Raw genomic sequence first — 25,897 nt, forward strand, 5'->3', positions numbered from 1 at the left:
TTATTATGACCTTATCATTCACTTAAATAATAATCATTTTCAATACATCAATAAATGGAGAGATGACCAAATAAGAAGTAGATATTTAAATGTCGGATTGACTGAAAAAGGTCAGTTCGTAGTGGACCCATACACATCTGTCACCATGAGACTATCCGCACATCAAACAATTGTGTTAGTAAAAATTGTGTACGCCGCACTTCTGACAGGCCAGGTCATAGGTGATTACAAAAATTTATATGGGAAATACCATTTTTATGCGCCATCAGTGAAACATATAATGAAAGCTGCAAGTTTGAAGAATGAAATAATTACGACAGAACTTGTTGAGATAAGATGTTTTACGACGCCTAAGCTTGATTTATTTGATGAAAATGGCAGTAAAGTGAATATAGTGAGGCCGCCAGTGGCTTTGCGCACTATAAAAAAAAGTCGTGTGTAGTTTTCATTTCAGTAAGCTGTAAACTGGAACTGTATTAGTCTGGCTGACCACATATTCGACACTAAAGTTAGCTATCCGTAAAAGTTTCGAATTTCCCACCTTTTTATGGAAATGTTTGGCCCGTCTGTATTTTTATTGTTGCAAATACTAATGTCATTAAATTATTTGCAAATAAAAATTGTCTAGCATTTATATTCCTTGCTTTACATTTTACACTAGGTACACGTGTTAATATAGACACATTTTATTCTGAGGGGCTACCGCGAAAACCGAAATTCGCAAATTGCGGGGATCTTACTCTTTTACTCCAATGAAGGCGTAATTAGAGTGACAGAGAAAAATGCCCGCAATTGACGATTTTCGGTATTGGCGGTAGCCCTACTGGTCGGTTTTGTTCTAACATTACAGTTGAGTTGGGTTGTATAATCTAACTGACATATTTATATATCTGAAAAGTAAAACGGACTATAAATATTTTTATTAGTCATTGTTTCGGTAAAGTAATGGGGAATATTAGGCAAAGCGCTGCGTAGGTGGCACCTTTGTGGCACATACAGTAAACAAACCACATTGACACATGGCCTACCGCGAAACAAGAAAATCTAAATTTCGTTATCTAATCTCTCTATCACTCTTGCATATTCGAGCGATAAAGAGGCAGATAACTAAATTTCGATTTTCGCGTTTACCGGTAGGCCCTTGTTAACAAACCGCCTTGATGCATCAATGTCATATTTTATTGTCTGTGAAAACTTGTCAAAAAACAGTTTAAGGCACAGTATGTATAAGTTAGTCTATGAATTTACTGAGTCGGTAGTGCTGCAATCTGGCGACAAAACATTGCAGTAATATCCCCTATTAACCGGTATTTGTGAGTTCACATGATGACAACTCTATCTTTAACTGTCATGATGTCATCTGTCACTGTCATAATGCAATGCGATGCGTCAAAAGTTCGAAGGTTCTTCGATAAATTACATCGATTCGCTGCCGATTTTGCATTGCGCATTCAGTATTATTATAATAAATTAGATTCACAAGTAAAACAGCTACGTTTTCTCATGAAAATCAGCAACCACTTCCATGTTAGTTTCACCGTACTTTGAGTGTATAACTGTTTTATTTTAGTTTCTTTACGTTAATAGATTAACTTTAGATTTCTATTAGTTTTGCTGTTAATTATAACATTGCATGTCTGCAGCTTAATTATGCACCTCGTATGTTAAATAGCTTTCATTTCGGTCAAGTATTTGGTGTTATTTAATTCAGTATTATCGATTTTTAGTGCGTAACATGTTAGACGGAATTTTGATCTGCGTGTGTCTTTACACTGCCGCGTAAGTTTTTTTTAAATTATATTTTTTAATAAACTAAGGTACTTTCTTAACAGCCATGGCGACAACTGCGATTGCCGAATATATTAAATCGGTAAGTTATTGGTTAATAACTACGCGAATGAATGTTGCCTTGACTTGTCCTCTCATGGGTTTAATTTTAAAGGCAAATATAATAAATAAGATGGGCGGAATAAAACCATTGCTATTTTCACAAATAAATCTTTAAAAACTAGTTTTTCAGTACTTATCATTATCAAACATATTAAAATGATTTTACAAGATCATCATTAGAGTGCACTATTATAGTGCATTTAGATATTATTTACAGTGCAATGGCGTGGCGTAATTGGCAATTTGCCCTTGTTCCTGTTGTTGTTGTTGTGTTGTACTCATTACATGCATATTTGTTAGATTATGATTCTATTGTCTATTCATGCATATGATTAGGATAACAATTCTCTATCCTCTAGCCACCCACAGGCCAACAGAAAAGTCTCCGTTTCCATTATTTTACTCCTAACACACATAATACATAACTTGTAAAGACCCCAGTACACAGTAGTAGTCAAGGATGTGCCATGACAAGCCATCGCCATTGTGTACAGGGGGCAATGGTATACAACGGTGGATGACTGGCCGTCACATCATTTGTCTATTGTGGTGCACCATCAAGAAGTTGTCAGTTTTTTTGACAGTTCAAAGGGAATCATGGTGTAGCGTGGCCTGTGGCGTTCACACAGTCACCCACGGCAGTGGCTTGGCATGGCCCATCGTTAGCCACTGTGTACTGGGGACTTAATACAATTATCCCTTTGCACCATTTTCTATTTTTAACTAGATATTGACATTTGGCATTTTACCTACCATACATGGATGTCTTTGTGTGTGTTACAACTAAAAAAATTTTAGTCATCATAGCATGCCTGATTAAAAAAAGAACAGAAACCTTTTATTTTTTGTTCCGCACCAATGTCTATCCCCTGAACATCGTTTTTGGTGCAGGTTGCTCCTACTTGGAAGCGCGCTGACTGCGGGGCTACTGGTGGTCCACGTGGCCGTGGTGCCACTCGTCTTTCGCTACTCCAAGACCTTCCGCCGGAGCCTCATCTTTGCCAACTTTGGTGTGTATCTGCAATAGTTGAGTTATACTAGTTATTATTATTATTGAGAGCCTGTTGTGTCCCACTGCTGGGCAAAGGCCTCAAAGTTTTTTCCATTCCTCCTGGTTTTGGGCAGTCTTTGGCCATTCTTTTAAAAGTATGTCACTCATAAAATTATTTAGGAATATGGAGTTCTTTGCATTTCATAATACAATACAAATATTATTTACTGCCCACCATTAGCAAAACAAACAGTACTAGTTCACAAGATAAAGAATATACACAAATTAAATTAGGGCACATGAAGCCTAGCGTAGGTGTGCCAGTACCCATCCCACCCGTCTTGTGAGACGATGTGTAGGCTATGATGACCGCTTACCAACAGTATGGGCCATATGGCTATTTGCCACCTACATGTACTTATGAAAAAAAGATGAGTCATGTTTAAGAAAAGATTTAACAGTGTTTTATGTTTATCTTCTACCATTTTGGTGAAATCAGTCTTCATATTCTACCACTTTTGAGCCTTTTTAGGGTTACATAGTCAACGAAGAAAAACACTATTTATAGTTTGAATTCCAGTTCAGTGGCCTTTGCACATAGACCACGAAGACCCGGCGTCGAGCGGCATAGAGGGGGCACGCAACCTCAGCATCGAATACCAATCTAAAGTCGACAACTGCCCCATTAAGATTGGTAAGCACCATGGTATAGTCTGTCAAAGCAAAGTATGTCAGTAGCAATGTACAGCAAAGTGAAGTAGGGCAACGCTCAAAGAGCAGTATTGCGCTAAGAAAAGAAGCAATGTACATCGAACCAAAACATGTAATTATCATAACCTCAAATTTTACAAATATTTACGATCAACGTGCATGATTGTACATTGTAGGCACCTTAACTTTGCTTAAGTTCATGCACAATCTTATTTAATATATTGGTATTTAATGGTGATAGCAGAAATTTATCTTGAAATAGCAACGAATCAGAATGTAAACAAACAAGATGGCAGTCATTCACGATCCACATTCCACAGATAAAACACAGATGACACGCGATTTTGGAATTATTTGAAAACTGTTGCTAAACCGCGATTTTTAAAATTTGCCGCCTTTTGCTGCTGACAAGATTTGCTTGACCAAGTATATAAATATTTTTTATAACCCTTAGCTAAATTTTGTGAGGTCATACTGACTTACTGAGCAACTATACTCTGAGACCAACCCTGAATCTCAAAAAAATATAGTCACCTCGTAAAATATGGCTGATGGTTTAAAAAACCAAATAATATATGGACCAGACTTGTTCCTTATATGTACAGCAAGTAAGGAATGCAAATCGGTTATTTTTTGTATGGAAATAACCGCGGTTTCGGTTAAAAACCGAATAATTCCATACAAAAAATAACCGATTTGCATTCCCTAACAGCAAGGTGCAAAATTACATGGACTCATTATGAATGGAATTCATTCATACATTATGGCATAAAGGGTACGCACTTTTGCACCACGAAACAGCGTCCTGCGGCAAAAAGGGGATATGAAACTTCAGCATCAAATTCAAATATCAGTCTAAAGTTGACAACCTGTCTCATTATGATTGGTATACACCATGTTGTACCACATAATATATGGTACATCAGGTTCCTATGTAGGGACTTCGAAGTTCCGTCGTGACATAAATTTGTTATATTTCTGTTGTTTATCCTTTTGGACGCCAATGACCGATATATCCGCACCGCAGGTCCAACGCCAAAGACCGATTAATCGGTCACAGACCACAGAGCAACATAGACCTACGTGCATATGCATAAAGTTCAATTTCAGTTTTGACACTTGGGTGACGTGGCGTCCGAGTGACAGCTTTTGTGTTTGACACGGCGTCGAAAAGGTTAAGCGTCCTGAATAAATTTTATTCTATTCTATTCAAAACATTTTCATGATTATGTTTTTAATTTCAGGAATATGGCACATCCTCCCAAAGAGCGTGTACGAGCGCTTGCAGCAGCACTTCTCCGAGGGTTGCGACAAGGAACAGCTCCATAAACTGCTGGATGAGGAACTGGCCAACTCCAAGACACCCATCATGCTCTACTGCCACGGTAAACTATATTCCAGGAATCTGGCACATCCTTCCAAAGAGCGTGTCGAGCGCTTGCAGCAGCACTTCTCGGAGGGTTGCGACAAGGAACAGCTCCATAAACTGCTGGATGAGGAACTGGCCAACTCCAAGACACCCATCATGCTCTACTGCCACGGTTAACTATATTCCAGGAATCTGGCACATCCTTCCAAAGAGCGTGTACGAGCGCTTGCAGCAGCACTTCTCGGAAGGTTGCGACAAGGAACAGCTCCATAAACTGCTGGATGAGGAACTGGCCAACTCCAAGACACCCATCATGCTCTACTGCCACGGTAACCTATATTACAAACCATAGTCTAATCTGTAGTGACTCAAAGAGATCTTGAAGCAGCACTGCTCGGAGGGTTGCGACATGGAACAGCTACATAAACTGCTGGATGAGGAACTGGCCAACTCCAAGACACCCATCATGCTCTACTGCCACGGTAAACTATATTACAAACCATAGTCTAATCCGTAGTGACTCAAAGAGATCTTGAAGCAGCACTTGTTGGAGGGTTGCGACAAGGAACAGCTCCATAAACTGCTGGATGAGGAACTGGCCAACTCCAAGACACCCATCATGCTCTACTGCCACGGTAAACTATATTACAAACCATAGTCTAATCCGTAGCGACTCAAAGAGAGCTGAAGTACACTTCTCGGAGGGTTACGACAAGGAACAGCTCCATAAACTGCTGGATCAGGAATTAGCGAACTCCAAGACACCCATCATGCTCTACTGCCACGGTAAACTATATTACAAACCATAGTCTAATCCGTAGTGACTCAAAGAGATCTTGAAGCAGCACTTCTCGGAGGGTTGCGACAAGGAACAGCTCCATAAACTGCTGGATCAGGAATTAGCCAACTCCAAGACACCCATCATGCTCTACTGCCACGGTAAACTATATTACAAACCATAGTCTAATCCGTAGTGACTCAAAGAGATCTTGAAGCAGCACTTCTCGGAGGGTTGCGACAAGGAACAGCTCCATAAACTGCTGGATCAGGAATTAGCCAACTCCAAGACACCCATCATGCTCTACTGCCACGGTAAACTATATTACAAACCATAGTCTAATCCGTAGTGACTCAAAGAGATCTTGAAGCAGCACTTCTCGGAGGGTTGCGACAAGGAACAGCTCCATAAACTGCTGGATCAAGAATTAGCCAACTCCAAGACACCCATCATGCTCTACTGCCACGGTAAACTATATTACAAACAATAGTCCAATCCGTAGTGACTCAAAGAGAGCCTGAAGTACAATACTCCGAGGGTTGCAACAAGGAACAGCTACATAAACTGCTGGATGAGGAACTGGCCAACAACTGGCGACTAAAAGGGGTGCTCGGGGTCGGAGACGGACGGAGGGGCATAACGCTAGGACGGCACTGGCGCGTTCATTGGAGATCCCAGAGCCGTCCGAAATGCGCCGAGGAGGACTACTGGGAGGTTTTTAGTCGGTGAAAGTCCGACATAACCTCCGCGCTGTCCCTGCGGTGCGAAGGTAACATAACGATTTTCCTCCCAATAAAAAAAAACCGCCCAAGTGCGAGTCGACCTCGCACACGAAGGGTTCCGTACCATTATCTATAAAAACGGTCACCCATTCAAGTACTGACCCCGCCCGACGTTGCTTAACTTCGGTCAAAAATCACGTTTGTTGTATGGGAGCCCCACTTAAATCTTTATTTTATTCTGTTTTTAGTATTTGTTGTTATAGCGGCAACAGAAATACATCATCTGTGAAAATTTCAGCTGTCTAGCTATCACAGATCACGAGATACAGCCTGGTGACAGACGGACGGACAGCGGAGTCTTAGTAATAGGGTCCCGTTTTACCCTTTGGGTACGGAACCCTAAAAAAGGAAGCACTTTCTATCAAACCGCGTCGTACGCGTGTGGAATAAATTACCAGAAACAGTGATATGTGCTCCTTCAGTGAACAGTTTTAAAAACAGACTTGACAAACATTTAAAACAACTAAAAAAAATGAACATTAATCGTTAAAAAATAAGTGGAGTGATATACACGCATCAGCTTTCAGCTGCTAGTGTATTAAACAATATAATATAATAATAAGATGATGGTTTAAACAGCATTCATAAGAGTGCGGCACTTCCGCAAATGACTATTAAGCCCAATGCGAGTTTTATGTTTAATTTTTTTAGCAATTGGTTCCAAATTCCAATTCCAATTCCAATTCCAAATTATTTATTTGTTAAACATAGGTATGTACAACTGAACAGTAGGTCTTACATGTATAATATAGTAACACTATGTTTCGCCACATGGCACACAAATAGCTACAGAGCACATGTAGCATGCAGTTATAAACTAAATCTTAAAACATATAAAACAGATACAAATTAAAAGGTAATAAAGTTTCCTGAGTCTGACAAATAATCTTGAATAGAATAGTATGCTTTAGTTATTAGGAAATCATACAAGCTTTTTTTAAATTTATTTAAATCGTTAATTTTTAAAATCTGTGTTGGTAGCTTATTATAAATTTTTGGTGCCATTCCAAAAAAGCTTTTTGCTAGTAACGCTGTTTTACATGATCTAGATTGTATTCTATGTTGTTGGCGACAACTATTGAAATAGGAGAATTGGTGAGGGTTATACTTAACATATAATACGACTTCATATATATAAAGACAGGGAAGCGTGAGAATATTTAGCTTAATAAAGTAGGGTTTACATGATTCTATGAAATGTAAGCCGCATACTGATCGTAAGCACTTTTTTTGAGCTCTGAACACTAGTTCTCTATCAGTACAGTTACCCCAAAATATAACCCCGTATCTCAAAGTTGATGTAACGTGAGCGTGATAAGAGATTAAAACAGTCGACTGGTTTGCTACTTTTCGCAAATTGCGTAAGGCATATGAATATTTGTTTAGTTTTTTACAAACGTTGTCTACGTGGTTATTCCAACTTAATGTTCGATCTAAGCGTATCCCCAAAAAAGTTGTTGAAACCGTTTCTTCAATGTCCTGATCTTTGTATGTAATTTTTAAATGTGAAATAAGTTCTTTTCTCTGTTTAAAGGTCATTGTTTTGGTTTTATTTAAGTTGATAAAGAGATTATTTTTATGTAGCCAATCGATTATTAATTCTATTGTTTTATTAATGTGTTGTTCAAATAATGATGGCTCTTCGCTAGTAAAAATCACTGTACTGTCATCTGCAAATAAAACAATTTTATCTGTGATTGCTTTTGGCAGATCGTTAATATAGATTAAAAAGAGGAGCGGGCCTAAGACGCTTCCTTGTGGGACGCCATAATTTGTTTGTTTTAAATCTGAATAAAATGTGACCTCGTTTTTATACTTAACACAAATCCGAGTTATTTGTGTGACTTGCTCTCTATTCGTCAAGTAGGATTGTAGTAAATTGTAGGTATTTCCGCGGATACCATAATTATACAGTTTTGATAGTAAAATTTTATGATCCACAAAATCAAAAGCTTTTGTTAAATCCATATACAATGCTGTAACGGGTACTTTTTTATCTAACTGTGTCGTAATTGTGTTAAGTAGATCATAAATGGCCATGTTTATGGATTTATTTTTCCGGAAACCTTTTTGCTCGTCAGCAAAAAGGTTATGTGATTCAAAAAAGCTACTTAGATTTAAATAAATTACTTTTTCTATTATCTTGGAGAAAATAGGCATCAATGCCACTAGTCTGTAATTAGTTATATCTTTTTTATCTCCTTTTTTATACAAAGGTCGAACGATGGTAGTTTTTAATTTGTCCGGAAATATTCCATGTTCGATACACGTGTTTATAATAAAACTAAGCGGTGCTGCAATGATTTTTGAAACTGTTTTAACTATTTTTGTATTTATCCCGTCGTTTCCTGTACTATTGGTGTTTTTCAGAGAGTTGATAATTATTCTTATGTCATCTGGATTTGTTGGCTTCATAAAAATCGAATTAATAGAATTGTACGTCATTGTCGTTTTACTTGTGGTGTGTTTATTTATATTCGATGAATTATCACCTATTGTATTGAGATGAATGTAGTAGTTATTGAATGCCTGCGCTATATCTTTGGGGTCGGTAATATCTTTCCCATTCAAGTTGATTGCTGAAATGTTATCTTTTATGTGTCTCATTTTTGAACCATTTATAATATTCCAGGTAGCTTTTGATTTATTTGATGAATTTTTAATATAGTAATTATTTTGAGACTTTTTTGTGAGCAACATTATTTTTTTGAGTTTTTTAGAGTAGTTTTTAAATTCATTTTTATTGTCGGTAGTTGGCTGTAATCTACTTTTCCATAATAATTCTCTTTTCTTTTTACAGCATTTCTGAATGCCACGAGTAATCCATTTTGGTTTTTTCAAGGAAGCTATTTTGCATTTTATATAGGGAAAACATAAGTCGTAAAAGAGTAAAAATTGTTCATTAAAGTAATTAAAGGCTTCATTTGGGTCATTAGACATGTATACCTCATTAAAGTTAAGAGCATTTAGGCATTCTGTAAACTTAGCTATATTATCTTTGCTCATATCCCTTTTGGTACTAAACCAATGTGACAATAGACAAGTGAGTTTTACAGGGCATTTTATTAATTGGGCTGTGTGATCTGAAAGGGCAAGTTCTATGACGTCCGTTTTCCCTCCACGAACGTTGTGTATGATATTGTCAATACACGTATTGCTTTGTAATCTGGTAGGCTTTGTTATACCGAAACGAAGATTGTAACCAGTTACAAGATCCATGAAATCAATTGAGTGTTTTGTCCGTTTTAAAGTGTCAATATTGAAATCACCGCAAATTATGATTTTTTTCTTATCAGAAATACGACCAAGTATATTATCTAATTTGCTCAAAAAAATTGCTACATCAGATGCGTTGTAAGTTGGAATTCTATATATACAAATAATGATTACGTTCCTTTCTATAAGCTCAATCGCAGAACATTCAAATAAGCGCGAAACCGAAGTGTCTGAAATATCTGTCAGCACTTTATATTTATGTATATTTCTGACTAATATACAAGAGCCACCGTTTCTACTATTTCTGGAGTTATATGCTGCCAGTACATAATTGTCTAGAGTTAATTGATTTTCATCTCCTTGTTTCATATTATGCTCAGTAACACAGATTACATCAATTGGCTGTTTAGATATAGATAGTTCGTGCAAATTAACAGATAGTGCGTTAGCTTTATTAATTAGACCGTTAATGTTCTGATGAAGTACATTTATGTGTTTATACACGAAAAAAAGTATTATGGTTACATTGCTCGCAAATATTGCGATTATGACTGTCTACGTTTTGGTACTTATTCGCTGTTGGTGCACTCGTCGAGGCGTTGTTTACGTTGTCTGTTGATGCTGGTATCGCTGGTGTGATGTCCTGTTCTTTTTCATGGGGAAAATACGTCAACTTATTATGCCGCGGTGGACACATAATTGGAGGATATTGATTAATTTCTTCGACCATTCTTTCAATATTTTTGAGTATGCACTCTATTCCCATGTTTGTGATCTTGCCTGAGCGGAATGAAAACATGTTTAGCGATAGTTCCAAATTTGAGTCTAAGAAATAGGCATAGTTATTTTCTTGTATGGCTTGATTTAAGAGTGTATTAAATGACTCAATTCTATAATTATATATTGGCGCACCACAAATGTATGTAGGTGTGCAAACTATTACATTAGTGTGAGTTATTTTCTCTAACACGATCTTTATTTTTTGCACTAATGCCGACTGATCATAATCTTGAGAGATCTTAAAGTCTTCTTCTCCAATTACTAGAATGCAGTAATCTTGTAAAGTGTACTCTTGAAGATGGTCGCACACGTTAGCTACGAGTTCTTGAATTCCACCGCCGGGAGTGCTGATATGTATGCACTGATATTTATGAAATATATTTAGCATGTTATTCAAGATTTTCCTATTTTTCCTGCTACTGATGGAACTAATGACACATACTCTGTTTTTCGTCTTTACTTCATCCTTGGTATTTGTGGGTCGAGTTATGTTCTCAGATTTACTTTTAACTGGTAACTGTGTTTTTTCTGTAGTGAAATAATTTTTATCATCGGGCGTCGTACTCTGGTTTACCGAGTCATCCAATTTTTTTATTGTTTGGAGTTGTGTTGTATTCGGAAATGCTTTCTGTTTTGATTTTCTATGTTTTGGTTTGCTTATAATGGGCGACTGTTGGCATTCTAGTTCATTCTGAATTTTATTGGGCGAGTCAGTTTTTAATATGTTTTGACACTGTCGGTCGATTCTGCCATTTGGAATTTCTTCTAGTAGCACTTGTGGCGTGTTACTATTACTTTCAGTGATACTTTGTATTTTGAAACATTGCTCTTCTATTATCTTTTTTAAGGCTTTAGCCTCAGAGTTTAGCCTGTTTATCTCTGTGTTAGCGTTGGTCAACTGTGTAACTAAATTTGTAACTTGGTGTTTAAGGTCGGTCACTATTACACTTTCAGTCATAGATAAATTGGGTAGGCTGCAGTAGGTATCATCGCCCAATGTGCTATTGGGGCTGTCTAGAGAGTGCTCAGAAGTAACTACTCTTCCTACTGACGGTGATAGCTGTTTAGATTCCATTTTTGTCGCATGAACAAGCGATTCCTGCACCCTTATTTTACTGGGGCCGGCTATGTTGTTAAGAGTAGACTTTAGTTGCGATAGTTGCGCTGCGTTATGACACATGGAACATTTCCAATTTATTTTATTCTCTTTTGTCATTAACTGATATCTCTTAAATGTTACATTAGTATTCAGTATATCGTAGGTTTTATGACATGATGAGCACTTTAAGTAATCGTGCGACTGAGTTTTCCTAGGATCCATTTTACCTTTAATTATGTAAACTTATTTGTAGTACTTTAATTTTCCTCCGTGGTCAAGTTATTGTGGTTATTTGCTGTTTACTTTTCGCAAAGTCGTATCATCCTCTGTAAGAAACAGTACTAAGAGCGCCCTCTATTGCATTCATTTACATACTTATCTCTGCGTCTTGTATTTTCTATGTGTCCCTCTAGTGGAAATAATGTCAACACTGCCGGATTAAGCGTTAAGCAAATTTAAAATTGATCTAGTTCCCAACGATGTCCCTAGATGGCGTGGTATCAAATAGTATGGCACGTGTGATATGGTTCGGAGTTTAGCATATAGATGGTGTATCCAGTGATGTGACAAGTTAACTTAGTATCCTCGTTAGTTCTTGCGTGATTTGATAGATGTCACTACTGTTCCGGCGGTTAATACAATGTTTATAATTTACGCAATAGTTTTGAAAAAAATGTTTTTTCCACAAAAAATCTATATAGTCTCACAAAAACACTTCTATTTACAATATTTACTGTCACTTATATAGGCACTGCTTATTAATTTAGTCCGAGCTTGGTCCAAGTTCAAAATTCCACAAATTTGAGTCGGGGTCATTGACTTGCGAGCGTCAGTTCAGGCGGCAGTTACAAAGTTTTGGTTATATGCCGATTATATCGAAGTTTGTTTATTGATTCCAGTGTTTATAAGAGATTAGACAGTATTACTAACACTATGCGGAAATATGGTTTAATAATAATGACGTATTTACACAAATTTCACTGACACTATAACGAATTAAAAGAAGGAGTACACTAAAAGTATTTTGGTTTACTAAAGTCTGTAAACATTCACCGTTTATTTAGATAACACTAATTGTCATGAGTTACACTTAAATTTATCAAATTATAAAGTTTTTACACCATTTCCGATACTTAAAACATTTTTTCGAGATTAATTACGCGCGCGTGATGTTGTTATGATGCAACTGCTGTTATGGTGAGTTTTGCTTGTCACCTGACGATATAAAAATTTCACTTTAATTCATTTATTTCGTTTTCAGGAAATTCAAATTCTCGAGCGGCATCGCACAGGATTCAGCTCTACAAGTTCTTTCAGCAAATGGAATTTCACACCATAGCCTTCGATTATAGAGGTATTTAAATGGAATTTCACACCATAGTGTTCGATTATAGAGGTATTTAAATGGAATTTCACACCATAGCCTTCGATTATAAAGGTATTTACATTGACTCAATTTGCATATTCAAGGTGTTACACCAGCCACTGAAAGTGGGATAGGCACACGTTGTATAGGTCATACTAAGCAACTTTTGCTATGGAACCAACCAGGAAATCGCGAAAAAAAAATTGACTCTCCCATACATTTTGGCTGGCTTGTGTTGATATCTTCTATGGGAGTGTCAATTTTTTTTATCGCTATTTCGGGGTTAGGGTGGAATCACATCTGTCAGCATCGAGCCGCATTTTATATATGAGAAATTGCTCGTTAGTATGAAGATGCGTACGCTACGAAAAGCTGAAAGCATGCGTACGCATCTTCATACTAACGAGCAATTTCTCATATATAAAATGCGGCTCGATGCTGACAGATGTGATTCCACCCTTAGTCCCATAGTGAAAGATGCTCAGTATGACCTATACAACGAGTACCCACCCCACTTTCAGTAGCTGATGTAACGCGTTGTATAAAGACGGGCCTTACGGTCACAAAAAATGGTGCTAATTCAGCGGTGTCACTCACGAATTCGAGCCAATCATGCAGTCTAACGCAACTAGTTGCGACCAATCGCGCGCGTGATGCGAACTCATCAACCAATCGCGTTGTGGCGTTAGACTGGGCGATTGGCTCGAGTTCGTGTGCGTGACACCACTGTACTGGCACCATTCTTAGTGCCCGTAAGGCTCGTCTTTACGAAGCAATATCACAGAATAAGTAATAGTACTGCCGTACAGAAACCGTACCGTACGTCCGTATTGTATGTATTTTAAGTTAAGTATTTAGTGCATAGTGCATAGCATAGGTAATCTATCTATACATATAATAAAGCTGAAGACGGTCAAAAGTCTGTACATGGAAGATATTTGAAAAGAAGTTGGCTGGGGATACTTAGAATCGATAACAGAACACGTTCCAAAAGTTTTTACAATTTTTGTCTGTTTGTCTGTTTATTTGAACGCGCATCACGTGAAAACGGCTGAACGGAGTTTGATGAAAACTTTACTAATTTGTCGAGAAAATCCCCGGCCAGGTTATAGGCTATAAAAATTCAATCCCTAAAAGGGGAGGGTAGCCACAACACTCGATTGACTTAAGTTTGCCCCTGAATCTTATGGCGCTACTTAGGAAGGAGGGGCAAACTTTTTTCAAATATGTGCTACCACTATAGGGTACCCTGGTAAACTAACAGATGGCGCTGAATTTAATACGTTGTGACATGAATAAGCCACCGAGGAAAGATTTTGCCAAATTAACTCTAAGTTTAAAAGAGGGGGTAGTGGGGGTACGGATATCAACAAAAATAATTGAATAATTATGTTGATTTAATAAATTAATAATACAACAAAATTAAACGACAGTAAATTAATTGCCCCTCATTGCACAGTGCCATCTTTTGGGGAACTGAGTAAACATTAAGTAATCAAAAAAACTAAAAATGAGTTTACATAGTTACGTAGTGGTAAAATTTACACACATATCAATACGCGTATAATTGCATGATTATTTAAAATTATAAATTTTCTCCGTCATGAATTATACCTAATCGTAATTATATCGCATCCATATCAAATCCATATTCATACTTAATAATGGCCACTAGAGATGAGTAACTACCCGGGTAAATACCCGAGAGCGGGTATTTACCCGGTAAATACCCGATATTTACCTACCCGCGGGTAAATACGCGGGTATTTTCGTTTTTCTTCTAAATTTGATGTGTTTGATGGTATGTGAGTATAAATAAGATTAATTTAAGTATTTTTTTATAATTTTCCATAAAATGTATGTTCAAACTAATTACGAAAAGGTTGCTATGAGGTGAAGTTAGATTTTAACATATCAGTCCAATTATGAAAATCGTGTAAAATCATTCCCTGGCTTCCGGAAATGTTTTAAAATGCTTTTAATATACATTAGAAAGATGAAAACAAAAAAATATTTATGAATGATAATAAAAAAAAATTGTGCAGTATCCCAACTTGTGAAGCTTATAAGTCAAACACAGTTAGTTTTAGGACAAAAATGGATATAACCTTTTTTGTAGAAAATTATGTCTACTTTAGTTTGTACATACAACACTTTTCGATATTAATGACATATTCCAAGAAATATGAAAAAGTTCACTTTTGCCCCCCTCCCCCCCCCCGCCGACCGAAGTTGGAATGTGTATTATCAACGTATAAGTAGGTACGATAATTTACTCAAGTCTAAAAAAAACTCTTATGTCGGCATTTTTTTAATATTTATCAAAATTGTACTAAAAATTCCTTAGTTACAACTGCAACTGCAACTAAACCATTTCATTTTAAATGACACACAATAATTACAGCAATTAACTCGGTTTATATCTCCACTTTAACACAAATCGACATGTGCAACAAGAAATGAATCTACCCGTCCATTTGGGTAGATACGGGTAAATACCGGGTAGATGGGTATTTACCGGGTATTTACCTGGGTGGGTAAATTGGGTAAATACCCGCGACCCATCTCTAATGGCCACGAAGGTGGGTACTTTAAAAAAACACATTGACCTATGTCATTTGCAGTGCCGGATTAACTCTTTTAAGATACTTTTAAGCAAAAAAGCACTTGCTTAGGGCACCACGTCTAGGGGGCACGAAAACCGTAAACACGCAGGCTGCATCAGCATTGCAGTCGTCGTGGAGTATAGGTACCTACATGAAACTTTTATACGTGTACATTGTACCCATCTAATAACGAAGGGTCGTAGGGATCAAGTAAGAGAGTGAGGGTACGTAAGAACATCTCCAACGTAGGCTTTCGATTTGACCTTACGCGGAGGCCCTTAAAGCCATGGAAAAAAATCTTGCTTTAGGGCTTGCGGCCAGCCGATTTTTTCGACATAGGTTACCGATTTTATAGCGAATTTTGCTCTCTTGCACGCCAGATTTGTCGGCCAAGCCGAGTTGCTCCTTAGCCGCGATCCTGAGACCTAACTGTCAAAGTGTTATAAGGGGCCCCGTGAAAGCCGAAAACTAAAAGCATCCTATCAAGTAGCGCTTTCGAGTGAAACCAAAGAGCGAGCAGTAGAAGAGTCGTGATTACATGCATAGATTCGATTTCAAGCCACTCTTTTGCAGTTCGGCGTTAGGTCTTATGCGATGCCTTCTGCCTTACGGCAAAGTTGATCTTCTGCCTTAATTACACTTGGGCGTGGATCCAAATCCAAGCTTTCCTCTTTCGCAGCTGGGCCAAGCCTTGCTCACACTTCGCCAATTCAATTCCAAGCTCTGCTTTCTTGTATCTTTTCTGTATGAAAACAACCTCGCTAAGACCCTTAAATGTCGAGCCCTATGCGAAGCTAGGCTGATAGAAAACTGTCTCATCCCTTCTCTGTATGAAATCCTGGATTCGCGCCTGGTTGGGACTAAAAGTAAAAATGTACAACTGTCTATCAAATTGCGTTTCTTATATCAAAAAATTTTTGCGCTCGCTTCGCTCGCGTTTACAATAACATTATAAGATATGATAAAAGTGACATTCGGGTGGCGACTGCAGTAGCATTACTCTGTTGCAAAGTTACTGCTGCAACACTGTCAATTTTCGTGATAAAATGATGTGACTGATTTCCATACTAAAAGTAAAAATGTACAACTGTCTATCAAATTGCGTTTTTATATCGAAAAAAACTATTGATTTTGGAGTGTAGTTTTATTTAGTGGTACCTAATTGTAAATAGTTATTTGTACAACAAGAGATCAAAGTTTGATATTTCTTCGAGTGCTTATTTTGAGTCCCGTGCAAGCGAAAGATTCTATAATAGATTCACGAGCGTAGCGAGTGAATCTAATTTAGAATCTTGAGCGTAGTAAGGGATTCAAAAGCGCACGAGATGTAAATAACTTTGATCTCGTGTAGTACACAAAATTTTTCACCCTAAGCAGTGAGAACATACCTAGAGGGACAGAGATAATAGAACCCAAGTATATCGAACTTGTATTAGACCCCGCATGTTGAAATGACATTTGACTATAAAGGTCACTTGAATGTCATTTTGTCTCACTCAGTGAGCAAAATCGCATTTTGCTCACTGCGTAAGACACACTCAGTGAGCAAAATGCGATTTTGCTCACTGAGTGAGACAAAATGACTCAGTGAGCAAAATCGCATTTTGCTCACTGTTTTTAAGAAGCAAAGTACCCTTGTTCGAGCTGCTGAGGTGAAAATATTTTATCTGGACTGCAGTCCTCTAGCATATCCATCTGTCAACTTTACTTCAAGTTCCGCCTCCAGGAGAGAGGGAGAGAAATTAGGATTAGAAATTAGCCGCTTACTGACACAGACCGAATTCCACGCGGGCGGAGCCGCGGGCACAGCTAGAATTGTATAACTTTAAAAAGGTTTAAAACGTAAAAATGAGCGCGATTCGCCAACAAACTGCAATCGCAGTTTGGCGAGTAATATAATTTGTAACAAAATTGTTGTGAACTTTTTGATAAATAAATAAAAAAAAAGGACACTTCCTACAAAACCGAAGTTTGACAGCGATTCAGGGTCGGATCATGATATCCCTGTATAACTTATGGTGCTGCTGACTGTACTATTACTTATTCTGTGGTATTGGTTGAAGACTTGGCTGCATGATGCTGATTTGTATTATTTAAGACCTATATGTATAATGTTTTTTTTTCCAAACCCTCTCGTGCTTGAGAGGATGCCTGTGCCCAGCAGTGGGACGTATATAGGCTAGCTTATTTTATTATTTATTATTTACCTTTTCGACGCCGTGTCAAACACAAAAGCTGTCACTCGAATCAAACGGGAAATTGAACTTTATGCATATGCACGTATGTCTGTGTTGCTCTGTGGTCTGTGATGGATTAATCGGTCTTTGGCGTTGGACCTACAGTGCGGATTCGGTCATTGGCGTCCAAAAGGTTAATGTTTTTTTTTCTGTTTTTATATACAAGTTGATACAAGCTTTTATTTAGTTTCACCTGTCCCGTTGTCTGTAATCAAATCTTGCAAGTTAAATTTGATCCACTTCGCGGTTTCCGATTGAGCTGAAATTCTGCATGCATGTATAAATCGGATGAAAATGCAATATTATGGTACAATTGAGCTGATCTGATGATGGAGACAGGAGGTGGCCATAGGAACTCTGTGATGAAACAACGCAACCTAATTGTTGTTGGGGTTTTTAGATTTGTCTCGATGAGTATTAGTTGTCTGTCGTAAGAAAAGTACAGTCAGCGATAAAAGCTTGTACCAAAAATGAAATTTTTGCCAAAAACTTTTACAGGCTACGGTGACTCAACAAACATTCATCCCAGCGAGAACGGGGTGGTAGAGGATTCGCTCATGGTGTACGAGTGGCTGAGGAACACAGTCGACAAGGGGGCCAAACCTAGCATCTTCGTGTGGGGACATTCTTTAGGTAAAAATAAAAACCGGCCAAGTGCGTGTCTGAATCGCGCACGAAGGGTTCCGTACCATTACGCAAAAAACGGCAAAAAAATCACGTTTGTTGTATGGGAGCCCCACTTAAATATTTATTATATTCTGTTTTTAATATTTGTTGTTATAGCGGCATGGTGTTACCGTGATAGCTAGACAGTTGAAATTTTCACAGATGATGTATTTCTGTTGCCGCTCTAACAACAAATACTAAAAATAGAATAAAATAAATATATAAGTGGGACTCCCATACAACAAACGTGATTTTGTGCCGTTTTTTGCGTAGTGGTACGGAACCCTTGGTGCGCGAGTCCGACTCGCACTTGTCCAGTTTTTGAACTCTACTCAGGCTTCTATAGGTAGTTATTGTAGTTCGTTGTATATTTAGAATGACATCTGTTTTGGTTATAGTTTGATATGATAAATTGATAATGTAATGTTTACCTACTAATAATGTAATCATGTTATAATAGGGAATATTAGGCAAAGCTCTGCGTAGGTGGCACAACTAGCACATACAGTAAACAAACATCAATGACACATCATGCGTCACTACGTCAATCACGTGGCCTACCTCAATCCTACTATCGAATGTTCGGTTTCTGCCTCCCTATCACTCTTGCATATTCGAGCGATAAAGAGGCAGATAACTCAATTTCGATTTTCGCGTTTACCGGTAGGCCCTAGTTAACAAACCGCATTGATGCATCAATGTCATATTTTATTGTCTGTGAAAACTTGTCTAAAAACAGTTTAAGGCAGAGTGTGTATAAGTTAGTCTATGAATTTCCTAGAGTCGGTGACATTGCAGTAATGTCCCATATTAAACTTAGTTTTAACCTTTTGAACGCCAAACGGCGCATCCATTTGCCGTGCCACTGACGCCACGGGGGTAAAATTTAGTTTTGTGAATAAATAATGCCAACCTAAACTAACTAACTAACTAACTATTTTGGCTCAGCGATCCAAAGAGAATCTTGGCCTCCGAAACAAGAGCGTGCCACCTGTCCTGATCCTGCGCAACTTCATGCCAGTTACTGACGCGAAGCTGAAGCAGATCCGCCGCCACACTGTCTTCCCAGCGATACCTGGGCCGACCCACCGGACGGCTACCAGTCGGTCGTCCCAAGAACGCCTTCTTGACAGCCCGATCCTCTCCCATTCTGAGTAGGTGACCGAACCAGCGAAGTCTGTGCGCTTTCGTTTCGCCGACGATATTGGGTTCGGCCACTAACTCCTCGATCTCGGCATTTTTCCGGATCCTCCAGGTGCCGTCATCTCTCTAAATAGGTCCCAGGATCTTGCGAAAAACTTTTCTCTCTGCTACCAGGAGCTGACTTTCTTCTTTTAGTGTTAGGGACCAGGCCTCACAGCCATACATTAGGATAGGCCGTATAACGGTTTTATATATCCGTAACTTTGTATGTTTGCTGAGAAGCCCGGACACCAACACTTTGTGGAGGGCTGCACTGCACCGCAGGGCGTTTTGGATGCGTATGTTGATCTCCTCCTCCCTGGTGTTTGTGTCAGCCTAAAAGTGGGGTGTTTTTCAGTAGATTTTCATCAAAAAACGATTGACGTCAAATGCCGTCTTTGGCGTCGTCGTCACGATTTTGCGTTGACGTCAATTGCCGTCTGTGGCGTTCAAAAGGTTAAACACTTTTAATGATTAAAAAAAAAGTTCGTTGAATAAAACTTATCAATATTTCCAGGTACAGGCATCTCGTCGCACCTCCTCGGCAATCTCCCCGAATTGTCGACGGTACTTTTGGAACGCTCCCCGCTGCAGTTACCTGACGGACTCATATTGGAAGCTCCGTTCAATAACTTGGCGGATGAGGTGGCACATCATCCTTTATCCAAGGTGAGTGGGATTATTAAAGTTGGTCAAGCAGATCTTGTCAGTAGAAAAAGGCGGCAAATTTGAAAAATGTAGGCGCGAAGGGATAACGTCTCATAGAAAGTTTGAATTTCGCGCCTTTTTCTACTGACAAGATTTGCTTGACCATCTATAAATAAGTTTTTGGCAAAAATTTCATTTTTGGTACAAGCTTTTATCGCTGACTGTACTTTTCTTACGACTGACAACTAATACTCATCGAGACAATTCTAAAAACCCCTAACACAATTAGGTTGCGTTGTTTCATCACAGAGTTCCTATGGCCACCTCCTGTCTCCATCATCAGATCAGCTCGATGGTACCATAATATTGCATTGTCATCCGATTTATAATAATAATAATAATAACAGAGTCACTCAGGCATATAATTTCCGGTTGTTCTCATCTTGCTAACGGTGAGTACTTGCACAGACATAATCTCGTAGCCAGGATTATTCACCAACAACTTGCTCTTCTATACGGCCTTGTGGACCGCGAAGTACCGTACTACAAGTACTCACCTGCGCCTGTTCTCGAGAATGGTCGTGCCACGCTCTATTGGGATCGATCTATCATCACTGACAGGACTATTGTAGCCAATAAGCCTGACATCGTGCTGATAGACCGATCGCAGCGCCGGGCCGTGCTCGCCGACGTCACCATCCCCCATGATGAGAATCTCGTGAAGGCCGAGAAGGACAAGTCCAGCAAGTACCTAGACTTAGCTCACGAGATTACCGCCATGTGGGATGTTGACTCGACGATCATTGTTCCGATAGTTGTGTCAGCGAACGGTCTCATAGCGAAGAGTCTCGACCAACACCTAGAGAGACTCTCGCTGGGTGGTTGGATCAAGGGTCAGATGCAGAAGGCGGTAATTTTGGACACGGCGCGTATAGTACGTCGGTTCCTCACTCTGCGGCCCTGACCACCGGCAGCTTGGGCCAAGCCCCGCTGCCGGCGGCAGTCTAGGTTAGGTTTCTTATAATGTGTTTATATATTTTTGTTATGTTTTGTAAGTGTTTTTATATTTTACTTTTATACTCACATTGTAAAATCCTAACCTAACCCTAATTGAATAAAGAGATAATAATAATAAAATCATTTATTTCAGGCAAAGCCCATAAAAATGTTAGTATCTGTACAAAGCAAAATTTAAGACTATTGTTAATAAACTACAGAGTGACAAAACACAGACACAACCGGATGAGCATAAATTCATTAAAACAGTCAATAAAATAAATGTAAAAATTTATACATGCATGCAAAATTTCAGCTCAATCGGAAACCGGGAAGTGGATCAAATTTAACTTGCAAGTTTTGATTACAGACCGACAGACAGACAGACAGACAGACAACGGACAGGTGAAACTAAATAAAAGCTTGTAAAATACCAATAGTAGGACATCATGTCTGTTTTAAGAAATATTGTGTTTATGGAAATAGTTGCTAGAGTTAGACCAAGAAAAGTCTGCAGACATTTTGACAGCACACGCTGTACACGCAGTGCCAGTGTTATTTATACGTCACAATATCATTGAATTTTGACGTTCGAAATAACACCTGCACTGTGTGTGCAGTCAAAATTAGAGATGCAACGGATAGTTGTTTGGCCGGATACCGGATACCGAATATTCGGCCTTACCATCAGCCGAATATTCGGTATCCGGCCACCGAATATTGGCCGGCGGAACTATACCTACATTTCGGTTTTTTAGGTGCGCATTGTGCAGGTTTTGACCTGTTTCGTAGTGAACGTTCGCGCGGACTCATTTCTACGTTCGAAATGAGTGCGCGTGCAAGTGAGTGGAATGTTTAAATAGTTTTAAAATATAAACGAGTACCATTATGACCGTGACTGTTTCTTAGATTCAATTTGTTTACTCCGAAATCAAGCAATCTTACTATCTGGTATCCGGCCAGTTAGTAGGTCACTATCCGGTATCCGAACGGATAGTAAAATAATGGCCGGATACCGGATAGTAACCAAATATCCGGTGCATCTCTAGTCAAAATCTCTGCAGACTTTTCTTGGTCTAACTCTATACAATTTACCTATTATTCGAGCAAATGGTGCAGTCGGATCGAACTAAATTTGCGTGGCATTTTCAATGGCAAAATGTGGAAATGTCATCATAAATATAATTTCTATGAAAATACTTATTACTAAAATAATGACACTTCCAGCCGGTGGAGATTTAGTTTAAGCTCTACTAATTTCTTTTTTATTTTGGATGTTATAAAAAATTTAACATGAGGTTTTAATTTTTTCTATAATTTCTATACCTTTTTTATATTTACTATATTACCTATATGATATAAATTGCTCATTTTCGGTACATTTAATTAAGGTTTAAGGAATGCTTTTTTCTTCAGCTGGTAACGTGGCTGCCCTACTACAAGGAAACGTTCGTATCGCAGTTCGTGTCCCGGCCCGAGCACTGTTTCCGCTCGGACGAGCATCTCGCTCGCACGCGTTGTCTTCCCGTTCTAATACTACATGCGAGGGATGACATCATAGTGCCACATGTTGTTGGGGCTAAGGTGAGATAGATATACGGCCAGACAGCCCTGTTTCCGCTCGGACGAGCATCTCGCTCGCACAAGTCGCACATGTCGCACATGCTCCCTTCCCGTTCTAATACTACATGCGAGGGATGACGTCATAGTGACATGTTGTTGGGGCTAAGGTGAGAAAGATATATATATTGTTGTCTTTCCGTGACCACAGCTGGTGCAACTCAGCTGAAACGTCGGAATTTAAGGTAGAGACAGACCAAGAAAAGTCTGCAGCGGATTTAATAGCCCCACGCAGTGATAGTGTTATTTTAAACGTCAAACTTCTATGAAATTATGACGTGTATAAATAAAACTTGCACTGCGTGGGCTATCAAATCCGCTGCAGACTTTTCTTGGTCCGACTTTAAAACAATGAAATCATATCGCGGTAGACCCGTTATACCTTTAAACGAGCAATTCTTGTATATATATTTATTTATACAATATATAATATATTTCGGGGATCACGGAAACGGCTCTAACGATTTCGATGAAATTTGCTATATGCGGGTTTTCGGGGCCGAAAAATCTAGCTAGGTCTTATCTCTGGGAAAACGCGCATTTTCGAGTTTTCATATGCCTTCCGAGCAAAGCTCGGTCTCCCAGATATTGTGTATAAAACGCGAGAGTTTAATGTGTTAAACATTTAGGCTTACTTGTACCATTCCACTAACCCGGGGTTAACCCGTTAAACCTGGAGTTACCATGGTTACCAGTAAAATTTGACACTGATTTAACGGTTTAACCGCTTAACCCCGGATGGTGCAAATGGCCCTAAGGCTCACTTGCACCATCCCACTAACCCGGGATTAAGCGGTTTAACCGTCAATCCAGTGTCAAATTGTACTGGTAACCATGGTAACTCTAGGTTTAACCGGTTAACCCCGGGTTAGTGGGATGGTGCAAGTGAGCCTTAGTAAGTTTTTTTCCAGCTGTACGAATCCATCCGCCAATCGCGCGCCGAGAGCGACGCACCAGTCATACTGCATTCGTACGATAAGAGCGAGAATCTCGGACACAAGTGGATCTGCAACGCTAAAGACCTGCCCGAGATCGTGGGGTAAGACCTCTCTATGGATGGTATAAAAATCTAGCCTTTCCAACAAACACTAAAATATTATGGGATTACCTTTCACGTATAATTTAGCCAGGATAATATTATCTTGATTTATTTTGATCATAACAGATTTTATATGGGGATGATGTTATGCAATTTTTAAAACAGCCATTGATATTAAGATCCTATTATTTTAAATTTGTTAAAGTATAGACACAAAAGGAGTGTAGACACACCACTATACTTGAAATATAAAAATGAAATATTAGATTTTGTTCTAAGAGATATAAGTTTTTAGAGCATAACATTGTATAATCTTTATAAATGTTTTCTTTTCAGAAATTTCGTGTCAACTCATCGATCTTCGAAGTGAACACCTAATATTAATACAATATGATAATATATCTTTACGGTCACAAATGTCACTGAGCGGGTATTTATTTATTTAATTTATTTAATTATAAAATGTTAGCTTTTACAGTGCACCACATTTAGTCCTATCAGTGGGTATCATTTCTACAATGAGATTTTGTTTTCATTATAGTTTTGCTAATAATAATGTATACTTATTTCAGACGTCAACTTTGTTTCATTAATTCTAGTTTAATTTAATTTAATTATAATAGGGATAGGGAAGGCGTCTCCGTTTGGTTATATCCTCTAAGATCTAAACATATACACCGAATTACTTGATCTGGGTGATATTCAATGGATTTGCTTCAAAACTCAAGTGTCAAAACTAGCGCTAGCTACGACACTTACATCTGTGGTTGTTAAACATGAATAGGGAATATTACGCGAAACTATGCTTAGGGGGCGCCACTACCACAATCCATCACAATCTGGGGGTCTACCGCGAAACAAGAAAATCGAAATTTCGTTATCTAACCTCTATCACTCTTGCGTATTTGAGCGATAAAGAGGCAGATAACTAAATTCTGATTCTCCTGGTAGGCCCTTGAACAAACCGCCTTGATGCATCAATGTCATATTTTATTGTCTGTGAAAACTTGTTAAAAACAGTTTAAGGAAGTTACTCTATGGTTTACTATAGGCGATAGTGCTGCACTCTGGCGGCAGAACATTGCAGTAATACCCCCTATTTAAAATCTATATGTAGAATTATTCATGCTCAATTTTTAGGACCAGTGCTAAAGCTTATAAGTAGTTCTTAAAAATTATATTGACTATATTGCCTAATATTATAATAATGCATAATAATATTAAAATTACTCATAAATAGAACAATCCCCTTATTCATAAACGGCCCTCCTAACGAAAAGTGCAATAACTAGAGTCAAGCTACTTTCGAGAAAAACGCGGTAATATATTTTAAATTTGTTTAGTTGATATCTCCAATATTACACATCCTATTGACTTGAAACTTTGACCAAAAAATAGATAATATTATTGAGTTTATTTGTATGTACCTAATAATTATTTATTCATTTATTAATACTATAAAAAATGAGCAAACGCACTTATGCTTAGGATGGTCCAATACAGACATGATATAATTACAAGCCATTTTTGACTTGATGCATCAATGTCATATTTTATTGTCTGTGAAAACTTGTTAAAAACAGTTTAAGGAAGTTACTCTATGGTTTACTATAGGCGATAGTGCTGCACTCTGGCGGCAGAACATTGCAGTAATACCCCCTATTTAAAATCTATATGTAGAATTATTCATGCTCAATTTTTAGGACCAGTGCTAAAGCTTATAAGTAGTTCTTAAAAATTATATTGACTATATTGCCTAATATTATAATAATGCATAATAATATTAAAATTACTCATAAATAGAACAATCCCCTTATTCATAGACTGCCCTCCTAACGAAAAGTGCAATAACTAGAGTCAAGCTACTTTCGAGAAAAACGCGGTAATATATTTTAAATTTGTTTAGTTGATATCTCCAATA

The 25,897-nt window shown here is 38.2% G+C and overlaps 1 protein-coding gene and 1 long non-coding RNA gene across 3 annotated transcripts in view; one reads left to right on the top strand and one right to left on the bottom strand.

The window, feature by feature from the left end:
• The window catches only part of LOC134801914 (uncharacterized), a 49,450-nt gene that overhangs the window by 4,362 nt on the left and 19,191 nt on the right, over positions 1-25,897 (bottom strand). For both annotated transcript variants that reach the window (XR_010145743.1, XR_010145741.1), the window contains exon 3: positions 2,726-2,908. This is a non-coding gene — a long non-coding RNA (uncharacterized LOC134801914). The remainder of the gene's footprint in view (positions 1-2,725; positions 2,909-25,897) is intronic.
• LOC134801898 (lysophosphatidylserine lipase ABHD12-like) lies at positions 1,366-24,398 on the top strand. Its single transcript, XM_063774550.1, has 11 exons — positions 1,366-1,527; positions 1,728-1,779; positions 2,782-2,900; positions 3,462-3,575; positions 4,837-4,977; positions 12,878-12,970; positions 18,324-18,458; positions 20,191-20,342; positions 22,734-22,901; positions 23,849-23,976; positions 24,313-24,398. The coding sequence occupies exons 2-11, from the start codon at positions 1,736-1,738 to the stop codon at positions 24,344-24,346; spliced, it is 1,128 nt and encodes a 375-aa protein (XP_063630620.1). The 5' UTR covers positions 1,366-1,527; positions 1,728-1,735; the 3' UTR covers positions 24,347-24,398.

This window comes from Cydia splendana, chromosome 23 (genome assembly GCF_910591565.1).
Source record: "Cydia splendana chromosome 23, ilCydSple1.2, whole genome shotgun sequence".
Lineage (NCBI taxonomy): Eukaryota > Metazoa > Arthropoda > Insecta > Lepidoptera > Tortricidae > Cydia > Cydia splendana.

Coding starts and splice junctions, on each gene's coding strand:
- LOC134801898 (XM_063774550.1), top strand. CDS start 1,736: ATGTTAGACGGAATTTTGATCTGCGTGTGTCTTTACACTGCCGC. Junction 2,901..3,461: donor CCTCATCTTTGCCAACTTTG/GTGTGTATCTGC, acceptor TTTGAATTCCAG/TTCAGTGGCCTTTGCACATA. Junction 20,343..22,733: donor CACATCATCCTTTATCCAAG/GTGAGTGGGATT, acceptor TTTTTTCTTCAG/CTGGTAACGTGGCTGCCCTA.